This window comes from Rhipicephalus microplus, chromosome X, assembly GCF_043290135.1.
Source record: "Rhipicephalus microplus isolate Deutch F79 chromosome X, USDA_Rmic, whole genome shotgun sequence".
Taxonomy (NCBI): Eukaryota; Metazoa; Arthropoda; class Arachnida; order Ixodida; family Ixodidae; genus Rhipicephalus; species Rhipicephalus microplus.
Genome location: NC_134710.1, coordinates 155,175,765 through 155,197,212, shown reverse-complemented (window position 1 = coordinate 155,197,212; position 21,448 = coordinate 155,175,765). Strand labels below are relative to the sequence as shown.

At 45.8% G+C, this 21,448-nt stretch overlaps 1 protein-coding gene across 5 annotated transcripts in view; it reads right to left on the bottom strand.

Moving 5' to 3' along the window:
* Positions 1–7,261: 7,261 nt before the first annotated feature.
* Positions 7,262–21,448, bottom strand: part of sicily (NADH dehydrogenase (ubiquinone) complex I, assembly factor 6 homolog sicily) — a 45,680-nt gene continuing 31,493 nt past the window's right edge. For 3 of the 5 annotated variants that reach the window (XM_075878051.1, XM_075878054.1, XM_037428424.2), the window contains 3 exons: positions 19,571–19,627; positions 17,488–17,624; positions 7,262–7,883 (listed from right to left, as the gene is read on the bottom strand). In XM_075878051.1, the coding sequence (XP_075734166.1) occupies positions 17,496–17,624; positions 19,571–19,627 (186 nt within the window). In that variant the 3' untranslated portion in view covers positions 7,262–7,883; positions 17,488–17,495. Of the gene's footprint in view, positions 7,884–17,481; positions 17,625–19,570; positions 19,628–21,448 lie in introns of those variants that run through there. The other 2 variants (XM_075878053.1, XR_012887062.1) reach the window with 2 other exon arrangements.

Genomic DNA, 21,448 nt, shown 5'->3' with positions numbered 1-21,448 from the left:
TATCCAAGCAAGGCCCCTTAGAACAGCCGCTATTTTTATGCCGTGCATATTTTGTCCAACTACGTTAGACTTGAACTAGTTTTGAGACCTCCTGCTGTCGAAAAGGTTAAATTTACAGTGCGCATTAGTACAGAGGCACGCTATTCAGCTTCGCCAACTGTAAACGTTCGGCGCAGGGCTACCCAGGATTTTTTTTGAGGGGGGAGATGCAGCAGAACGACTAACTTTGGCAATTGGGTGGGCGCTGTGAATACGTGTAAATATTTTAGTACACCCTGAAATGTTACATTACGAAAACATTTCGTGGTGTAAGGGGTTCGAATTCCCTTCCTCGCCCCTCTCTACTTACGGCCTCCTGGTTCTGCGTGCGTTCGACACGGTATATTTTTTCATCTCACAGCTTTCTGAGCGCAGCCAACTTCCAATAAATTGACTAAGTTATTCTTAATATTGTAGACCCCTGCTCAATGAAGAAAGAAATGAGAGAAGAAATCGGAATAAGACACGCCCTTTCTAAATAATTTTCGATCTCTCACAAGGACTTTTATGGCGTGTCATACTTCAAGAGTTATGCATCATGTGCTAGACATGAATGATGGGAAGTGTTGAGGCGCTTGGCGCTGTTCACCCGTAGTCTGTTCGAATCCCAGCACTTATCACCAGTTGTTGTGGACCGGGGTCTGTCCGGTCTTTTGTGGTAGCGTGGTGTAGCTTTGAGTTGAGGGAACGAACGCTGACAAGATGAGGATACGAAAAACAAACAGGTTTATGGCACTATTTACAATTATTTACAGCATGAGGTTAGGAGTTCTTTAACCACGAGCGTGGTGGTTGAACCATTACATGGTTCAGAACGACATCCAGCACTCTACAGCGTCGTTATAAACCCTGTCGGGCTCCTCCTCCTTGAGTGGAACACCAATCACACACACAAAACACCACCCACAAGACATCAATCAGTAACGCACAGTCCGCCGAATAGTTATTGCACCTCTTGACGCAATGCTCTGAGAAGAGGAGAAACGGGGTTCTCTACCGAAACAATTTGGCGGTTGGGTTGCTTCTTCCGCCTTTCCCTGGAAAGGCAGCTAAGGAGTAGATGCTTGAATCGTGGAGACATGACCTGTGCGGTCAGTCTGATTCGCCATCTCGCTAAACGAGGCGGCCCAGGGGAATTGCTTCTAAGGACATTGGCTCACAGACGGTCTTCTAATTCCTTTGTCGCTCCCTGCCGCTGGACGCTGGTTCCGACGCTGGTTACCCGTGCCGGCATGCACCAGCGCGGGTAACCTTGCGGAGAAGACAAACGAGACAGCATGCACCGCTCTGCACAAAAATTGCTCCCACGCTGTGTGGTGGTGACCCGTTTTCGGTAAAATCATTTTGATCAAGCAAGTGTAGGGCAGTACATGGCACCTAAGCTCTTTAAAGTCTCATCTCTGAAAATCATTCTTGAAAAGGCCTTGATATGTTTAGTTTAACATCCCCAAACCACCATATGATTATGAGAGACGCCGTAGTGGAGGGCTCCGGAAATTTCAACCACCTGGGGTTCTTAATCGATTATACTTTTAGATAAGAAGTTTGAATCAATACACCCGCTCTGCGGGAGCCAGAATATCATTTTAATAAACCTCGTACTTATAATCGACATGTCATGAAGCATTCATCAAACATGGTTATAGTACCATAATTTATCTTGCTAAGATAAACAAAAACCTAAGCGTTTGTCTCACTAGGCATGAAGAATTAAATGTGGATTTTAACTATTCCTAGAAGCATTTAGGATGAACATTGTCCTACAGGCTACCTTACCTATTAGCCACCTTAAACCACGAAGACATTGACACTTTGTCCTTTCTTGTGCCATTGAGAACTTCCTATGAATCTATTTAAATATTGCAAGAAACGTCGCTACGATTGGCTGTCTTGCACATTTTTTAAATAATTCTTATTACTGTATTGTACCTTTTACTGTGATTTCTTTGTGTATCAGGGTATAGTTTTGATCCTGATGATTTATGACACTTCATTATAATATTATCTGTAATTAATTTTTTACGATTAATTCCCAACAATATCGCTGTAGATATATGTAATTTTAAATAATCAAAATCGTCACATTAGATTCTTTGCCCAGCTAATTCACTTTCCCGAATAGTAGATCTCCCGGAATTTTGGTCACTCTACTTATATATTTTTGCTTTTCATGTTCATGCCAAGTCATGATACATATGTATTCCCTCGCTCTCTATTAGTGGAGCTTTGTTTCATAACTTTTGTATTCGTACTTGATGTCGTTTTATACTTGTAAAGTTTATTTTAAAGACGATAGTCTTTCTTGGGGACCTTCGACAAAAAAATTTTGGTCTGTCTGTCTGTACATTTGTCGGTTTGTCCACATTAACGATACCTCAAACGGCACCGAACGGCCAACCCGATCCGCAGCACCCACCAATATTGCTCAAGGTTTAGCGTTCATAGTTGCGCGATTGTCAATTAAAATAGCAAATATTGTGCATATTTAAGGCGCCATAATAACATGTCTATGTTTTGTATGTCTGCCTTTATACTAGAAGAGGACAAACACAAAACACTCCAAGGACTGTAGCATTTAACGCGCTGCGCTGACAGTGCAACGCGATGCTCAAGAAGGTGTTTCCAACGCTTTGCTACAACGGCACAGTGAAGGCACCTGCCCGTCGCTTTTCATTCTACACCTTATCACCTCCGTGACTGGCGCACATCTTTCTCTGCGGTGGCGCATGCCTTCGTTTTCGAAGATAACTGCCAGATGGTGCTTGTGTTTAATGTGCCTAGATGCACTTGTTTGCCTCCGTTACACGCTCGAGGCACTCCAACACAGCGCCTTCAGAATACCATTCACCGATTTTCTTGCGCAGAACATCAAATAAACGTTTTGTTCACTCTCTACAGACGCAAGAAAATCATCTTTCGACGACATTTACAGTGTAACATGTACATTTGGGCCAATTTTTTTTATTCTACATGTATGAATGTTTGTCGTGTATTGCTGCTTTGCCAACTTGTGACTGGGTTGGTACTTTGTCAATCCCTCAAGCTTTTAGTCCCGTGCTCCGCGACCTATTGAAAGAAAAGAAAGGAAGTCTCTGACCAAAACAACTATAGCTAATTTAAGTGAATTAAACTAGCAAATTTTGCACAAGATGACGGACGTAGAAGACAGTGACCTAATGTGCACCAGAGAGTTGTATGTAATGGCTTATAACAACATGGCGCATGTTAAATCCATTTCTCATTGTCACAGAAAGCCGAAATATTATTTCACCGTCAACCCTCTCCGCAAAAATATGATCACTGACCTAAAAAAAATTACAGTAATTTTGGCAGCTTGCATCTGCTAGGGGACCATAATGGCAGGTATTTGCAGTGTAAAATATTTACAGTGTAAATAATTTTTGCCCCTTTAATATATACAAAGCCCACTAGAATTGCAACTGTTTATGGAAACTTGAGCCTTGCTTTTCCAGGTACTACAAACTTAATGCTCTGTGACCTGTACTATCAGCAGAAGCAAATTTTATTTTGGAAACATAAGTGATAAACAGCCCTACCGTGTTGCAGGAACAACTTGCTGATAAGTACAACTCACACAATTTAAGCAGCAGCTCTATTTCTACATGTATAATGAGTGCGTCAGATACTAATTGCCCAAGTAACGTGCTATACCAGCAACGGTGTTACTTATAACGCGTAACCACCAACACTGCGAAACAAGGCGGGCGTTCTTGCACTCATCACGATTATTACGAAGTACCAGATTTCTCACGGCGTACCTTGCCACATAATATACAGCGCGACCATCCGCCGCTCAGCAGTGTACAATTCATGGGCGACAGACACTGCTAGTGCATCAGATGAAAGTCTTTTGTAGTCTTCCTCATTTTATTCCATCTCATGCAGCATTTTTTCTACAGACAGAGCAACTCCTCTACTAAGTGATCCGTTGCCTCCCTTGGGACTCTTCAAGAGGCTGAACTGAAGCATTAGGTTTTGCAGACAAGCATAATGCAGCGATGCTGGATCTACATTATTTTTTGTCGTTGACACCTTAGGCATTTCAGAGTATCCCAGCGCAATCACCGATTGACGAAGTACTAGTAAAGCAGCTACCGCCTCTGAAAAGAAAAAAAAGGAGCGCACCCGAGCAAAACTCTGCGAAGTGCGCCGCTCACTACCCATGGCGATGCTGCTACCCACGCCTACCCACATTTTTTGAATTTTGAGAATAAAGGCCAAACCCCATAACCGCGAAAATGCTCGCGACGGGACGTAGGTTTCCTTTCCGCGAACAGTCACTAGCGCAGGCAAACCTCATTCATGTGACGACTTTGGCAAGCGAACTCCACTGTTGCTGGCGTAAGGTCGTCTACTCATACCAATAATTCCACATAGTCGGCAATATGCAATGTAGAAATAAAATGTGTTGTATAATTGAACAGAAGGGGTTTATTAATGCCTTGAGGAACTTTTTTTATACGAACGTGTATAAACAATGCGTTATTTCTTCGTTGTGCACACGTGACTCGGGTGAAGAGGCGCATGAGAGGAGGTGGTGGTTTCCGGGCACATGGAGATAACCAACAGTACGTCAGTCATGTACATCCTGTTCTGGCGTTTTTAGCGCAGCACTTCTGGGCGATAGGTGATGGTTTCCAAATCTGGAGAATCAAGCGATCGCGCCAAAACTACCAGGCGACACGTCGCGCGAACGCCCTGTTTCGTTGCTTATAACATCACTCGTCGCTGTCGCGTAGATTTTCAGGTTTATGGGGTTTGGCCTTAAACGTTCCTTTGTTTTGCTAGCTCAGATATATTTTTTTATTTCATTAGAACGAATTTTTGCTTCAATAAAATTTTTTCTCTGCCCAGTCACGGTTTCGTTGATGCGGGGTTCGACTATACCTGTACCTGATGGGAAATGGCACGCATGTCATCGACCCACTTTGCCAATGTGGTCACTAGTCCTGACGATTCTTCATTCAAGACATTGTTTAGACCACCCGCAATTACCACGAGGTTTCGTCCATTAGCTTTACCTGCGAGTTTTGCGCTCGCTTGCCTCATCACCGATTCTAGTTTATGTCCTGGGAACATCCCTTTTGAAACTCTTGCCACCTAGCTCTTACCCTCTCTTTCATTGCTTCTGCGCATCGATTTAAATTCGAGTCCCCAGTAATTATCACGTGCTGTGGATTTTCTGCTAGAGTGTGCCACATCTGGAGGTTACTTGCGTTTGTACTGCCGGCTGCTTTGTCTCCTCCCACCCCCACAACTACTTCGCGGAAGCTAGGTCTTGTGACCATTGAACTGAGTGAACCTGCTTTTTTCAAGCCTGTTTCCCTATATCCACTGCTCTGGGTGCCGGTGCCCTACCGTTCCCGCCGTTGGCTGCTCCTTTGTTCATCTTGCCCACCTTCGCTAGTGTCTCCTCGGCTGACTTAAAATTTTCTCCCATAGCCTTCGTTTTTTCTTCCTCTGTCCCCAATGCAGTCTCCAGCCCGGCGATTTTCATCATTAGCTCGCTTTGAACAACCATCATTTTCTCCATTTTTTTATCCACCTGATGGCACGTTCCCAAAACAGCGGCACACCATCTGGTGACCGCTCTTGAAGCAAAAAGCACAGCTGCGCCTCTAGCGGGAGCTATGAGCAATAGCATACACACTGGCACAACAACGAGAGACAACCCCCAGTAGGGTCCCTACCCCCAGCAAAAGGAGCAAACTCCTAAATAAAGCTCGTGGCCCTCTGGTGGCTTTAGCAGTCTCCTTTACGCTATTTCTTCTGCTTCCTTTCTGCTCTGCACTTCAATGGCGGCATGCAGAGACATAGAGTTTAGTGCGGAGAGGCTGCACGTGTAATGGCGCATCCAGGTATGAACTTTGGCAAGTTCCATCCAGTTTTTTTGAAAGCGTTGCAGTCACTGTTTCGTGCATTCGTAATGGCAGGAAGCGACGAATGACTATTCACCAAAAGTGAAAATTCTGCGTCAATGCGTGTCTTCAGCTTGTGAGCGTAAACAATACATCGCACGGCCGACGTGTAGGGCTCAATGTTCAACCAAGTCCGCAGAAATATTATATTCTCTGTCCAACACCAATTTTAAACTGGGCGCCCCCTACATAAAGGTGAAATGACTTGGCAAAATGAAAAGATGGTGCTTGGGCTCGGGCTTAGTGGCAATGGGCCTTTTTCTGGTAGATAGTCTGCGCATGTGCGCCGGCCTTGAGATGGTATGCGCTATGATTTTTGGTGGCCAAAATCATATAGTTTTCTAACTAGAGGGGACTCTGGCACTGCGATCAGTCAGCGACCATGGGAATGATGGGTAGTACACGGATTTGCCTAGTCTTAGTACATGGGGCAGGCGAATTGCACTTGTGGCTTTGTTTATTGCGGTGTGTCGGTTTTTTTTCGAAAGACGAACCCTTTTTAACTTCATGACCCGATTTGAAGGGGTAAGCTTAAAATAATAAGGTGGTGAGATGCAACCGCTCAACATTTACTGATTCTTGTTTTGAGAGAAAACAGCTCCAAGCCGAACGAGCACACATGGAGCCAGAAGTACGAAGAATAAACAAATAAGTGTACTGCCCATCATTTCCATGCTTGCTGAAGCGCCATGTGTTGCAGCCCCCATAGACACCAGCACCAGAGTTCCCGCTAGTGTATATTAAGGAAAGTCTATGGCCAAAAAGGTGGGCCAAGTGACACCTAGCATGACAAACATGCAAATGTTTGCTCCCAATGAGGGGCGCAAACGCAGGATTTCGAGATCGCCTACCGGCATGCAGCGGACAATTTTGGAGTCCAAGAAACACCACTTTTGATTTCAGAAAGCTTCATTTGGGGTGCTGACTAGGAAAAGGCCCATTCTGATTCGATCAGCGGTGACTGACCCAGTGATGACGTAAATCTGCCGCCACAAGCCTTTTCGCTGGCTCAAGCAGTAATATGCAGATTATGATCATGTAAGTTGAAGCATTGCGTCTTACGACGACAAATCAGGGTGGTTAAAGCAGGAAAAGTTGGTTCTCCGACTTTCTCAGACACTCTCCGCACTGATCATGAGAGTGGGGTCCATGTTGTGCTTGTGAAATGTGCATAGTATCTTTACCGACTATCCTAATAAATGCAATTTGACTCTCTTTTGGGATCATTGGAAGCACACACTGATTATTCTGGTCAATGAAGACTACTGAGCGCGTTGCCCACCTTATCGTTTGAAGGATTTTATTGTTGGCCTTTGTTGGGGCCATCAGAATAAAGCATTTAAAACAACTGGTTGTTCTTGTGCTTGCTTCAGCGGGTGACAAAGCCACGTGCCCTGCATGTGCATTGTCTGCATTTATATTGACACATTTATATACCGTAAATGCACAACCATATACCTAATGTTGGCCTCACATAAAAGTAATATCTAATAAAATACAGTAATTCAGCATACAACCAATCTTGGTGGGCAGCGTAGTCGGTACGTAAAATGTGCCAGAAATGTCCTTTGTGGGTAGCAAAGTTGGTACACAAAATGTCCTGGTAGACCAACTGAGTACGTTTTAGTAGCCTATAAATCCTGAAAAAGTGCCAGAATTGCCCTGGTGAACCATTTGTTGCTGTTCAGAAGATAGGCTGAGGCCAGACAACAGGACCTTTCTTGGACTTCATCTGAACTAGCTGAGCATGTTCTCAGGACGTTCTCATCTTCTCACGAGAACATTTTAAAAACACCTTGAAGATGAGTTTCTGTTGTCTGGGCATACGTGATGTGCACATGACGTCCTCAGCACATATGTTTCGTCCGTTGTCACAAGCAGGAACACTGCACAACCTTCACTGACCTGCAAGGAATTCATCGTAGATCCGTTTTGTCATGGTGCATGAACGCAATTTCGCTGAGCACTTCAACTACTTCATCCGCTGTCTGGCACATGAATATATGCGCTCATTCTATGCACTGTTGAGGCCCCGTGGCTAACAGGTTTCGTACATGTTGCTACTAGTACAATAACCACTGGAAGAGCACTGCGTAGCCAACAACATGGCAAAAAGCACGGACATTCCCCGCCACGTGTCAGTACGAGACCTGCGGAGGCGCACATGTTCCCACCATTCCGCCGCCGCTCCCTGCTAGACCAACTACACTGCACAGCACGTAACCATAGCAACGCCGCCATTTTTCCCAGTAGTAGAGTACCAGTAGATATAGTGCTTAAAATATATTGAAGGCACTATATTGTGGACACCGGTGTTGCAAAGTTCCCACTCTGGAATTGATCAGAATAACTCCGCAATCATTCTATATTTTCGCGACCCCGGAATGAAATGGGGACAATGCTTGGAGGAATGGAATGAAATTATGGACTTCTTTTTCTGAAAATTTGCACGTTTGCACGCTGTTTTTCAAACTTCAAGGATTTGTGAGTCAGAGTCTCAAATTTAACAATGAAGCAGTATTTTAAAAATGGCTTGGCTTGTTGCAAGCCCGGTAAATTTATGTCTGTATTCTTTGTGTAACCGCGGCCCTATGCCGTTGGTATCCGTCGTGCGGGTGCCTGCTCACCCTTCACTTCTTTGTTTTTACTTCTGTCGCTGTCGGTGACTCGGACGCACATTCGAAAAAGTGCTTCTCTAAGTTGTTATGCGTATTGGCGCTGGCGCGATGCTTGTGTTCACTGCAAGCTTTCGTATGCCGGCTTGCGCACTGTTTTACCTAATACTCCACCCTACCCGTCCACAGCCACCCCTTTACAATATCGGTCTACCTTTAGTTAGCCAGAGCCAAGAGTAGGCATCCTGTAAAATTGTGAACGATCTATCAATTCTTAAAAGAGAAACTTACGCATAAGTTAGTGTACAACTGAAGAGAGAAATTAATTATATGTGCACAATGGTTCCCAGTAAAATACCCCCACATGAAAGTGGCGCGAATAATCTATGCACAGCCTGATCTTTATGTCACGAGCATTTAGTACCTGACACACGCAAATAATCATTTGCGACAAAGAAGACATTGCATACCTGCACACAGGCGAACACAAAAAGTTCTTTCCCCATCCATGCTTTCCAGGTGCACTTGACAAGCGTGAGTGCTGATGCGCAGTGCAGCCTAGTGCTATGCATTCGATGCACCGCTCAGGCACACTGTTTCAAGTAATACAAGCAGATCTAGAGGATTTTCTTACCCATTAAGCGAACCTTAGTTTTCTCCATATTCACAAGCGCTCCAGACACGTGGCAAAACTGCTTAGTCTTCTTGAGCACTACTTTTGTCAACATAAAAATATGCCATGTTGTCATTTTGGCATTAACATATTTAAGCTTAAATAATATTAAAACATTACCACTCGTTAAAACATGCTAACCATGCATCGATAGCGGGAGGGTGGTTTTACTGCACGAGATATGTCACCAAGCAACTACGTCTTGACCTTGGTAATGCATTTTGCATACTTTTGCAGTTCATAATGCACCTGATGACATAAGCTTTATGGGGCATTTATTTTTAACCCGATAAAACTATCAAGATTGCCTTTGCTACATTGAGGAATTAAAAAAATGGAATTGAACTGCCCGGCCATTCCCGGATATGGAATGGGTTAAGTTTTTTTTTCATTCCGGGTAATTGAAAGGAATGAAATCGTGGCAAGTTTGAATTCCCTGGAATGGAATTGGAAAGGAATGTAGGTGCCTATCTCGCAACACAGGTGGGAATTTAAGCCGTCCCGGTTGTTGCTATATTACTAGCCTTATAAATTTGTTTTCTTTTTCCCTCTTTTCTGTTTCTTTTTGCATGACCTACTTTGCTTCTGTTTATTGCTATTTCTTTCCTCTGTCTCTCCATTTCTTCCCATTGTTTCTTTGAATTTCCCGTTTTGTCTTCTTTTTTCCATTTTTTCTCACTCTATTTCTCTCCTTTATCATCATCATTTATCAACCCTTAAAGGCCCCTGTTGGGGTATTACATAAGGGGAGAGTATACAAAAGAGAAAAGGAACATTCAAACAGTTATTATTAAAGTAAAAAAATAGAATTTACAAAAAAAACAATCAAATACACGTAAAAGATAATGCACTCAAAAAAAGAAAAAATACACTAAAATCTCAATCCGCTGCACAGCAGCACTCAATAAATTTATTAGTACGTTTCGAAATTTGATGGGGTCACGTAAATCACAACAAGGTCAGGTGAACTATTCTATTCTTCAATGGCTAATGGCAAGAAGGAGTTGAACAAATTGGTAGAGCCATGAATTCTTTGAAGACTGAAAGAGTTTGACAGGCGACGCGTTGCGCGGTTTGGCGGGAGAAGAAACATGTGTCGTAAGTGTGAAAAGCTGTGATAGAGCTTATGAAAGAGGCATAAGCATTTGATTTTTCTGCAAAGCGCTAACGATTTAATGTCTAAGGATGAGTTGATATTTGTGACACTTAGCCAATGGTCGTACTGGGATGTAATAAATTGGACTACGCGGTTTTAGGCAGCTTCAAGTAGGTCAACAAGGTACTCTTACTTTCCTGCCTTAGGTTTTATTTGTATTGTGAAGAGGTTTATTAGCCGTTAAAGGCAGCGACGGTCCAGCGTGAAGAACCGTCCAGCGATCGGCACAGCAACGAACCGAAGCACGAGCCGAGAGAGCCGGGCGTTGGCGATGCTGCTTGCTGGAGGCACATCTTCTTCTTCACAATCGCCCCCGCTGAAAAAAGAGCCATCCTGGCGACCTAAGAAGTTTCAGGGAGAGGCTCATGATACGGTTTTAGGCGGGAAACATGGACGATGTCACGTGCACGCCGGCGCATGTCATCCGATCGGGAAACTGGCTCAATTAGGTAATTAACCGGAGAGGTTTTCTCTAAAACGGTGTAAGGCCCCTCGTACCGGGGGACAAGTTTTGATGAGAGTCCCGGAGTTTGGTATGGGATGGCAAGCCACACGAGAGACCCTGGGGCATAGCTGGGATCCGGAAGAGAGGTGCAACGGTTTACTTTCTGGCGTTGCTGCTCGTCCGAGGTGAACGCACGGGCGAGCTGGCGGCACTCTTCGGCTTGTCGAGCAGCATCGGAAATAGGTGGACATTCTGAAGCATCAGGATGGTAGGGAAGTAGAGTATCAATTGTATGGGAAGGGTCACGTCCATAAAGAAGAAAGAAAGGTGAAAATCCCGTGGTTGTTTGTATTGCAGTATTGTATGCAAATGTCATGTATGGGAGAACACGGTCCCAGTTGCTATGATTAGATGCCACGTACATCGAGAGCATATCACCCAGCGTGCGGTTAAACCGTTCCGTTAGCCCATTAGTCTGCGGGTGGTATGCTGTCGTTTTCCGATGAATGACGTGGCATTCCGAAAGCAGAGCTTCGACGACCTCGGAGAGAAAAGCGCGGCCTCTGTCACTAAGGAGCTCTCGAGGTGTGCCATGTCGAAGGATAAATTGACGTAAAATGAAAGAGGCGACATCCTGAGCGGTAGCGCTCGGTAAAGCGGCTGTTTCGGCGTAGCGTGTTAGATGGTCGACCGCCACTATAATCCACCGATTGCCATCTGATGTCAATGGAAGGGGGCCGTAGAGGTCAACGCCAACGCGATCAAAAGGCTTGGCAGGGCACGGAAGTGGCTGCAATTCGCCAGTAGCACGTAGCGGTGTTGATTTGCGTCGCTGGCAGTCAGGACAGCACTGCACAAATTTGCGTACGAAATTGTACATGCCGCGCCAGTAATAGCGATGGCGAAGGCGTTCATATGTTTTGAACACCCCGGTGTGGCCACATTGTGGATCGTCGTGAAGAGAAGCGCATACCTGTGATCACAAAGTGCGTGGAATGACCAGTAGCCACCGGCGGCCATCAGGAGAGTAGTTGCGTCGATGGAGAAGTTGATCGCGGATGGCAAAATGGAAAGCTTGACGTCGGAGGGATCGAGATACCGGAAGGTTGGGCGTACCGGATAGATATTCGAGAAGAGATGCGATCCACGGGTCACGACGTTGTTCGGTGGCAATTGAGTCAAGATTTAACGATGACAAGTACTGGAGGCACGTGTTTCCGCACGTCGGATCTGGTGGCAAAGGTGAGCGGGACAGGGCGTCAGCGTCAGAGTGTTTGCGTCCACAGCGGTATACGACGCGAATGTCGTACTCCTGGATGCGGAGTGCCCATCGCGCAAGGCGGCCAGAAGGGTCTTTCAGCGTGGAGAGCCAGCAAAGCGCGTGGTGATCAGTTACTAGATCGAACGGGCGGCCGTATAAGTACGGCCGGAACTTTCCAAGCGCCCATACCAGAGCCAAACACTCTTTTTCTGTCACGCTGTAATTAGTTTCGGCTTTCGTCAGAGTGCGGCTAGCGTAGGCTACAACGTATTCTGAATAGCCGTTTGTTGCGCGAGGACAGCACCTAGCCCGACGCCGCTGGCGTCAGTGTGCACTTCGGTAGGAGCCGTCGGGTCGAAGTGGCGAAGAATAGGTGGCGAGGTGAGCAGACGGCGCAGAGTAGTGAAGGCAACGTCACATGCAGGGGACCTGGAGGAGAGGTTCACGTCACCGCGAAGAAGCTGGGTTAATGGTGACATGATGGATGCGAAATTGCGAACAAAGCGCCGGAAATATGAGCATAGGCCTACAAAACTGCGAAGTTCCTTCATGGTCGTCGGCTTGGGAAATTCTGCGACTGCTCGAAGTTTTGCTGGGTCAGGTAATACGCCGTGCTTCGACACGATGTGGCCTAGGATGACGAGTTCGCGTGCAGCAAAGCGGCAATTTTTCAGGTTAAGCTGCAGGCCAGCGTTGGTCAGACAAGTCAAAACCTGCCTGAGGCGAAGGAGGTGCGTAGGAAAGTCGTGCGAGAAAACCACGACATCGTCGAGGTAGCAGAGGCACATATTCCACTTAAGGCCACGTAGCGTATTATCCATAAGTCGTTCAAACGTGGCGGGCGCGTTACAAAGCCCAAAGGGCATGACGTTAAACTCGTATAGTCCGTCAGGTGTAATAAATGCAGTTTTTTGGCGATCGGCTTCAGCCATTGGAACTTGCCAGTAGCCAGGCCGCAAATCCAGCGACGAGAAGAATTCCGCTCCGTGAAGGGTGTCGATGGCGTCATCAATGCGCGGCAAAGGATATACGTTCTTGCGGGTTATCTTATTCAAACGACGATAGTCTACGCAAAATCGGATAGATCCGTCTTTCTTACGCACCAAGACGACAGGAGACGCCCAGGGACTGTGAGATGGTCGAATAACGTCTCTACGAAGCATATCTTCGACTTGATCGTTGATGACGCGGCGCTCTTCAGTGGAGACACGGTATGGTCTTTGACGCAGTGGCTGGTGTAGGCCGGTGTCAACATGATGCTTGACTTGCGACGTGCGGCCTAGTTGAGGTTGGGACACATCGAAGGAATTCCGGAACTCATGCAGAAGATTAAGCAGGTCGGCATGTTCGGTGGGAGTAAGGGTGTCGGCGATGGCGCTGGAAAACGTATCCTTAGACGACTCCTCGAGGGCCGACAGTGATTTCGGGTGGTCGCAGTATTCATCCGGGACATCAACCAAAGACGAAGGGTCGAGATCCTGCACGCGGCCGAGACATTCTCCCGCAAGCAAAGTGACAGTTGTGGAAAGCGGGTTGAGTATGAACATATTGCTTCTTCCGGCGGCAAGGTCAATCGTTGCGAAAGGCAGCGGCAGAGCTCGACGACTCGTGAAGATATCGGAAGGCATAAAAAAGACTGTAGCGTCAGTGTAGGCGTTGCATGAAATTGGAACAAGTGCGAAGTTTTCAGGCGGAATATCGGTGTCTTCATGCACAAACAACTTCGGCGGCTGATGAAGAGCGTCAAGTAATGGGACATCACAAAAGGGTGAAAACTCAACTTCAGCGCATGCGCAGTCGATGACGGCATTATGGCGGGATAGGAAGTCCCACCCGAGGATGACATCATGCGAACAGACAGCAAGGACAATAAACTCCACAGTGTAAACAATGCCTTCGATGGACACTCTTGCAGTGCAGGCTGCGAGAGGCGTTACTTGCTGTGCACTTGCGGTGTGGAGTGACAGTCCAGAAAGCGGCGTCGTGACTTTACGTAATACACGGCAGACATTAGCGGCAATAACAGAAACAGCGGCGCCGGTGTCTACAAGGGCGAAAGTAGAATAACCTTCAACAGTTACTGCGACCACGTTAGCAGGAGAGGGGCGAGGGCTTAGACAGTTCGAAAATGGCGCAGTTCTTGCCTCTTGAACTGCGGTGCTTAGTTTTCCTGGTCAGGTCTGGGCCGGCGACGCATGGGGGAGGGCGATCGCCGACGAGGAGAGGGTGCGCGCGGCGTCACGAAGTCGGGGTCGTTAGGAGGGGCATAGCGAGGTGACGAGACCGGCCCGTATTGCGCGAAGGGTTGGCTGCCGGTTTGCGACGATCGGACATAGTCGCCGAACGCCTGAGGTCGACGGCGGCAGTATCGAGCAACGTGTCCGGGAGTGAAGCAGGCGTAGCAAATCGGTCGGTTATCGGGCGTCCTCCAGGGATTGGCGACTGGTGCTGCCGCCCAAGGTGCAGTGTAAGCAGCCGGGTGCACGGGCTGTGAGCGCGTGGTGTAGGGTGGTTGTGGAAGCCTACGCACAGCGTCTGCATATGTGAACGGCGCTGCTACAGGCTGCATCACTTGCGAGCAGGCGACAGGAGGAGCCACAGGCTGCGCTGCATACGTTAAGGGCGCGGCCACAGGCTGCACGGCTGGCGGATAGGCGACAGGAGGGCCTACCGGCTGCGCGGCACGCTGGCAGTGGGCAAGGCTGGATAGAGGCGGCTTGTGGTGCGCAACAGAAACAGCTTGGGCAACCTCTTCCGAAATAGCAGTGCGAAGCGGGGCAGGTAGACGGGTGGTGGTCTCGTGAGTGAAGGGCACTAAAGAAAGTTGGCGGGCGACTTCCTCACGGACGAAGGCTCGAACTTGCTGCAGCAGCGGTGAATTGTCCGGCAGGGTGTCGAAACTGGACAGTGACTCACCACCATGCTGAGGCTGCCGAGTCAGAGTGCGTTGCTTCTTTAACTCGTCGTAGCTCTGACACAAGCTGACGACTTCGGAAACTGTGCTCGGATTTCTTGCCAAGAGCATTTGAAATGCGCCGTCGTCGATGCCCTTCAGGATGTTTTTGACCTTGTCAGATTCGGGCATGGTGTCATTCACACGTCGACAAAGGTCGACGACGTCCTCAATATAGCTGGTAAAGGTCTCGCCAGTCTGCTGAGAGCGGACGCGCAAGCACTGTTCTGCCCTCTGCTTGCGGACAGCCGGCCGACCGAACACTTCGGCACATGACGTCTTGAAGACGCTCCATGTGGGGATGTTGTGTTTGTGGTTATTAAACCACAATTCGGCGACGCCAGTGAGATAAAATATCACGTGGCCCAGCTTGTCGGCTTCATCCCACTTATTGTTGGCGCTCACCAGTTCGTAGTGCTCGAGCCAGTCTTCGACGTCGGTCCCATCCGCACCGCTGAAGACCTTCGGCTCCCGTAGCGTAGGATGGCCAGGGCAGTTGAACTGGAGCGAAGGCGTCGATGTAGTGGCGTTGGCAGTCATGACAGGTGGTAGCGTGCGGCTTCACAACTCCAGGGTGTAGCAACGGGGATTAACAGCACCTTCCACCAAATGTGAAGAGGTTTATTAGCCGTTAAAGGCAGCGACGGGACAGCGTGAAGAACCGTCCAGCGATCGGCACAGCAACGAACCGAAGCACGAGCCGAGAGAGCCGGGCGTTGGCGATGCTGCTTGCTGGAGGCACATCTTCTTCTTCACAGTATATTTATCTTTATTTCTAATAAATGTTTTACCTTTCCCATCCTCTTCCTCATCCTCATATCTATCCTCAGCACCCTCACTTCCTTTCTCAACTCTTTGCTGTACTATACTATACAAGGCTATGCTATGCTATGCTCATGTTGGAATAAGTTCAAGCACGACAAGGTCAGAATAGAGACCAAAAGAAGAAAATAGGATGAAGCTTTTTTTATCTGTATTCTAACATTGTTGCACTGTTACTTATTCCACAATGAACAGTCTGCTATGCTCTGCGAGCATGCCTGGACAGCCAAGTGGTTGAACAGCTTGCCCTCAGATTGTAAGTACATAGGTTCAAATCTCGCCTCGTGAAGAGATATTTTCCTCTATAATTTTTGTCTTTATCATTATTTCTCTCTCTCTGTCTCCCCTGGACTAGTTGTCTCACCCATAACAGTTATTGCATTCCGCACCTGAGAAATGAACGCACATGTTTTGAGAGTAAAGCAGAAGACGACGACAATGAACACAGCACATGCTGGTTCATGGGGATGATAATTTTCTGTTTTGCAGCCCACAATCTAACAGCTACTCTTAACAGCTCCACTGTTAAAATATGTGTCAAGGTGGAATCACTTTCAGAACCTGTGTGGGGCATAACACTATAAACAAATTACCAAGCACCAAAAATGACACATCAATACTTCGATAAGAACACAGCCCCCACAGGCAGCTCTCACGGTAACTCACATGTTTACAGAGCTACTCATATAAAGATATGTGCTGTAGTTCGATATATTCAGGAGTGCATAATTAGGCTCCATAGATTCACAAGAGTAAAATATTGTAAAAACAAATAAAATGGAAAGTGAGATGACCTTGGTCATACACTCAAGCCTGATTCGATCCAGCAGGCAACACTCAAGTAAATACAAGCGGTTGTAGTGAAGTGTTTACAGTAGACTTGCGATAATTCAAGCTCCGATAATTTATACTTTTGGTTATTTCAAAGAAAACTTAATTTTTTGGTTGGCCCTTTGTTCTTTCAATGTATTTAAAAGCCTCTTAATTCAAACTCCATCGATCAGTTAACGCATACTTTTTGCAGGTACATATCAGAAAATATCTGCTGCTTTCCCACTACCATTTAAAATTTTGTGTGCTTATATAATCCTAAAAGTCTAAAAATCAAAAATAAGCACCTGAGGCCTTCAAGAGAAAAGGCTTTGCAAGTAAACAAATGTTCGAGAAAAAGCACACGCATGGTAAACCGTGATGCTTCTCAACTGGTATAGAGAGCTTTGTGCTGAACGCACAAACCTATAGCAATAAATCAGTTCACAATCTACGATTTCTTTAAAAGGTCCGATAAACAGTAAATGACCAATAAATCTCTGGACTTTACACCTCTGCTTTCTTGTCATTGTGTACGTATAGTTAGGGCTTAAAAAGAGATGAAAATTTTTTTAATGTGATAAAACCAATGTCTAATCATAATGTGTTGTGCCGCCTCACCCAAAGTAACCCATCTGAGAACTTCTAATAATTCAAACTTTTTGATAATTCAAACAAAATTCAGAGGTCCCTTCGAGTTTGAATTCACAAGAGTTGACTGTATTTATTATTCATGTCCAATGAGTAAATGACAAATGAAAACATACTACTAACCTAGCAGTCTAAAATGTTCTCTTTACTTTATGCCACCATAAGGATAACGGCAGAAGGCCATTACGCACATGTAGTCGTCTGTCATACACATTAAAATCGCTGCGACGTAGCTTTTCCAAATATGCACTGGAAGCTACCTGCAAAGCAAAACAAAAGAATATGTTGGGTCTAGGGCAACAATGATCAAATAGCCACTAAAACAAGTGTTGTATTTACACAATATATTTTAAAAAGATCTAAACACCAATGAACAGAGGCTTCCTGCCATATTTATTGGTTCTGGTATCACGAATGAGTTCCCTTTATGAGTACATGGAGCTACGACATACCTGTTCACCACAGTAATGCTGCGGAGGGAATATTGACGATATTTATGAGTGAGAAGCTTTGACAGATGTACTACACAATAACTAGAGGAAGGAGGCGGCTGTGCCAAAAAAGTAAGCAGTGCAAAAGAATACATTGGCAAAGTCTCAACTTGGAGGCAGTTTCCAGCACACGTTAAACCACACAGCGTCAAGTTGCAATTAACTTTTAAACGCACTTGCAGTATTTGGGAAGTGAAAGCTCTGATCTATCACGCAACTAAAGGAGTAGGTGGACAGACAGCCCCGCGTTCCTCATGCACAAATGACGCACAAAACGTACTCACAGGTACGGATGCACATGAATAAGCGTCTCATTTCTTACTTTGCTGTGTCTGAAAAGCACGCGCTTTTGGCAAACGGAGACTGCAATGATTGCAGTGACCTTTGTGCACCCGACAGCTACAGCAGAATCGTTCCAGGTAAACCCCGAGGCCAGCCAATGCGTACGACCTTCCCCTCCTTGCCTCCGCTAGATAAGGGCGCGTGAGGGAGCGTCGCTCCTCTTCTCTAAGCCGAGCAAAGTACGCGTAGGAGATTAGAGCGGGCGCTGCCGCGCGATGTGGCCATTCGCGCTCATTGTGCCATCTTGCTAATAATGCTGAAAACACAATTCCCCCGAGATGCTCGTGAGCAGCGGTAATTGGTAGATATAAGTAGCTTGCCGTTTGAACAATGCAGGATGTGCTCCGGGGTGGCTCTGTGGTTAACGCCTCACTTTCACGACAAGGGGTCCCACGTTCGATTCCGCGCGCCGGAGTGTTCTTTTTTAGATTTTTTTTCTTTCTTGCGTTTTCATACATATATATATATGTATATAGATACGTATACATATACGATGCATGACATCGACGCCGACACCAAAATCCAGCCGAGAGTGTCCACATAATTGCTATCGCAATTATACAATACATGTGGTTAATTGTTCTATCTACTCAAGGCAAGTCTAGCAATGACATTAGGCTAAGTTTTCAGCTATATTTCAACACTACATAATTTACGAGATGTTTGATGCCAGGACAGTCAATATTGTTTCACTTGTCATCACAGCAAAAAGGACCTGCATGGCATTTTCTCAGCTTTCTGCTGAATTATGTACGCCACTTCACCAGCCCTAAAACAGCCTTTTCGAAACCTTAAATTCGGCCATTTCAGGTTGAGGAACTGCACATCTACTACTCTACTGAAGGCAAGTCTAACGATGCTATTAGGATAAGCTCTTCCACTACTACAAGTTTTATGTAGTTTTTCGTGCTAGGACAGCCAATATTGCTTTGCTTGTCAACACAGCAAACAGGAATTGCATGTCATTTTCCCAGCTTTTTGCTAAATCACCTTCACCATTTCACCAGGCCTAGAAGAGCATTGTTCAGGCCTTAAAAGTGGCCATTTGAAAACTGCATTACCAATGGTATCAATGACTTTCATTTATGAACGCTCAGCTACAGATGTCAGGTAAGGCTACAGTTATTATGTAAACATAATGTATGCTACTAAAATACATACGCCTTCAGGTGTAAATGTTACTAACCACACTTTTTATTTAAACCACATGCTGATTATATCAAAGTTTTACAATCTCTATCCTGTGGTGTCACAATATGTCTCATGTTAATCAACTCTTGATATACACTGAATCATTTATTTCTTCTGGATGCAGCACAAATCAACCACAAGAAAAGAAGAGGAATACTGTGAATTATAGTTTTCCAACTTACCGCAGGAAGATAAACTAGTCCTACATCCCTTGGTACATCTTTTTGCAAACTGCGTGCCTGCAAAAGCACAAAATTATATTTAGCTCTGCTGCTCAATCTGCACCACATTATTTTCAGAGACTACTGATTAGCTCCTTACGCCAAGATAACCCAGTGCGACTGTCTATGCTGCAGGAAGTTGCATGCATTATGCATGTTGAAAAGCATGCCGGTGCCACAATGAAATGAGCAATAATTTGAAGACCATGGCATCAGGAAAAAAAAATGACTTCTGGCACAGCTCTACACTGTAAAATTGTACACAGTAAGGTCAGACATGTACCCCCCTCCTCCATAGGCTGCCCCACTCAATTTCAGTCATCATGCCTTGACTCTAAATAAAATTTTTATCACATAGCTTGATTCCATAGTCTGAACTTTTAACAATACATTGCCCAGTGTGTTCTGTACTTATCATGATTATGATCAACCTAGAAAAGAAATTAGAACCTTTGAAAAGAGAACTTAAAAATAGATGTTGGACATAATGCTGGAATGACCTCACATCATATTCAGCTTCTTAAATTAAGTCCTCAAAATACGTGACATCATTCTGATGCAGGCAGGACTCGAAAAGCCTGAATGTCAAATTCTCTACAGTGAGATAACAAAAATAGTGTTCCATCTTCCATGTGAGCGGTCTGGCCAGGACCAGCAACTAGCTGGATCTCGCAATAAAGTAGTTTTATCACCATCAGCAGCATGCAACAAGGTCCAAATGAAATAATTTTTCTATACATTTTCACAACAGTACAGTTGAACTATATGTGCTATTTCTCTCTGAAAACTATGAAAGATATTTTTCAACAATGGGTGCAAGAAACTTTTCAAATGGTCACTCATAAAGGACTGAAATATTTAGAGTAAAAATAAAAACAGCATTACTGAATCTAGAGCTAAAGAAAACAGATTTAATGTGGTACTAACCTGCCACCTTTTAAAAGGTTATTTTCCTTTTTATTGATTGTATTGTTACGAGTAACTTGTTTAATGATCTGTTTCCAGCGCACAGAACTCGACAAGCAAGATGGCACCAGATCAGCATCAAACGAAAACTCACTTCGTCCTCCTCTTTCATGCAGCCGTGTTTAGCGGCTGTTATGTATCATAACCTTCGGCGATAGAAGCACCGTCCCGGTGCTAAATTTCTGCAGATGATGTCGAAGGGGGGTAATAGGGCTTTAGCCGAGCCACGTGAACGGTGTCGCTCGGAGCTGACGATGACTTTGTTGGATCGGTTGGAACAATCTCGTACGTGACGACTGTCACTTGGTGAACGATACGGAATGGTCCAGTGTAGGGCGACAACAGTTTTTCAGACAGTCCCACACGCTGAGTAGGTGACCAGAGGAGAACGAGAGAACCCGGAGAAAAGTGCACGTCCCTGTGATGAGAATTGTAGAGCTGGTGTTAGCGCGCCTGTGAAGCCTGTAGACGGTTGCGGGCGACTTGGCGCGCGTGGTCGGCGCAAGCAATGGCTTCCCCAGCATATTCAGTGGCCGCAGGTAGTAAAGTGTCTAAGGGTAGAGTTGGGTCCCGGCCATATAGTAGATAGAAGGGCGAATAGCCGGCAGTGTTGTGACGAGATGAATTGTAGGCGAACGTCACATACGGCAAATGAATGTCCCAATTATGGTGGTCTGGCGCAACGTATTTGGCAAGCATATCGGTTAGGGTCCTGTTAAGGCGCTCCGTGAGGCCATTTGACTGGGGATGGTACGAAGTAGTAAATTTGTGCTTGGTATGGCAAGACCTCAGGATTTCATGAACGACAGCTGATAAGAACGTGCGGCCACGGTCGGTGAGAAGTTGACGGGGAGCGCCGTGCACTAATATTAT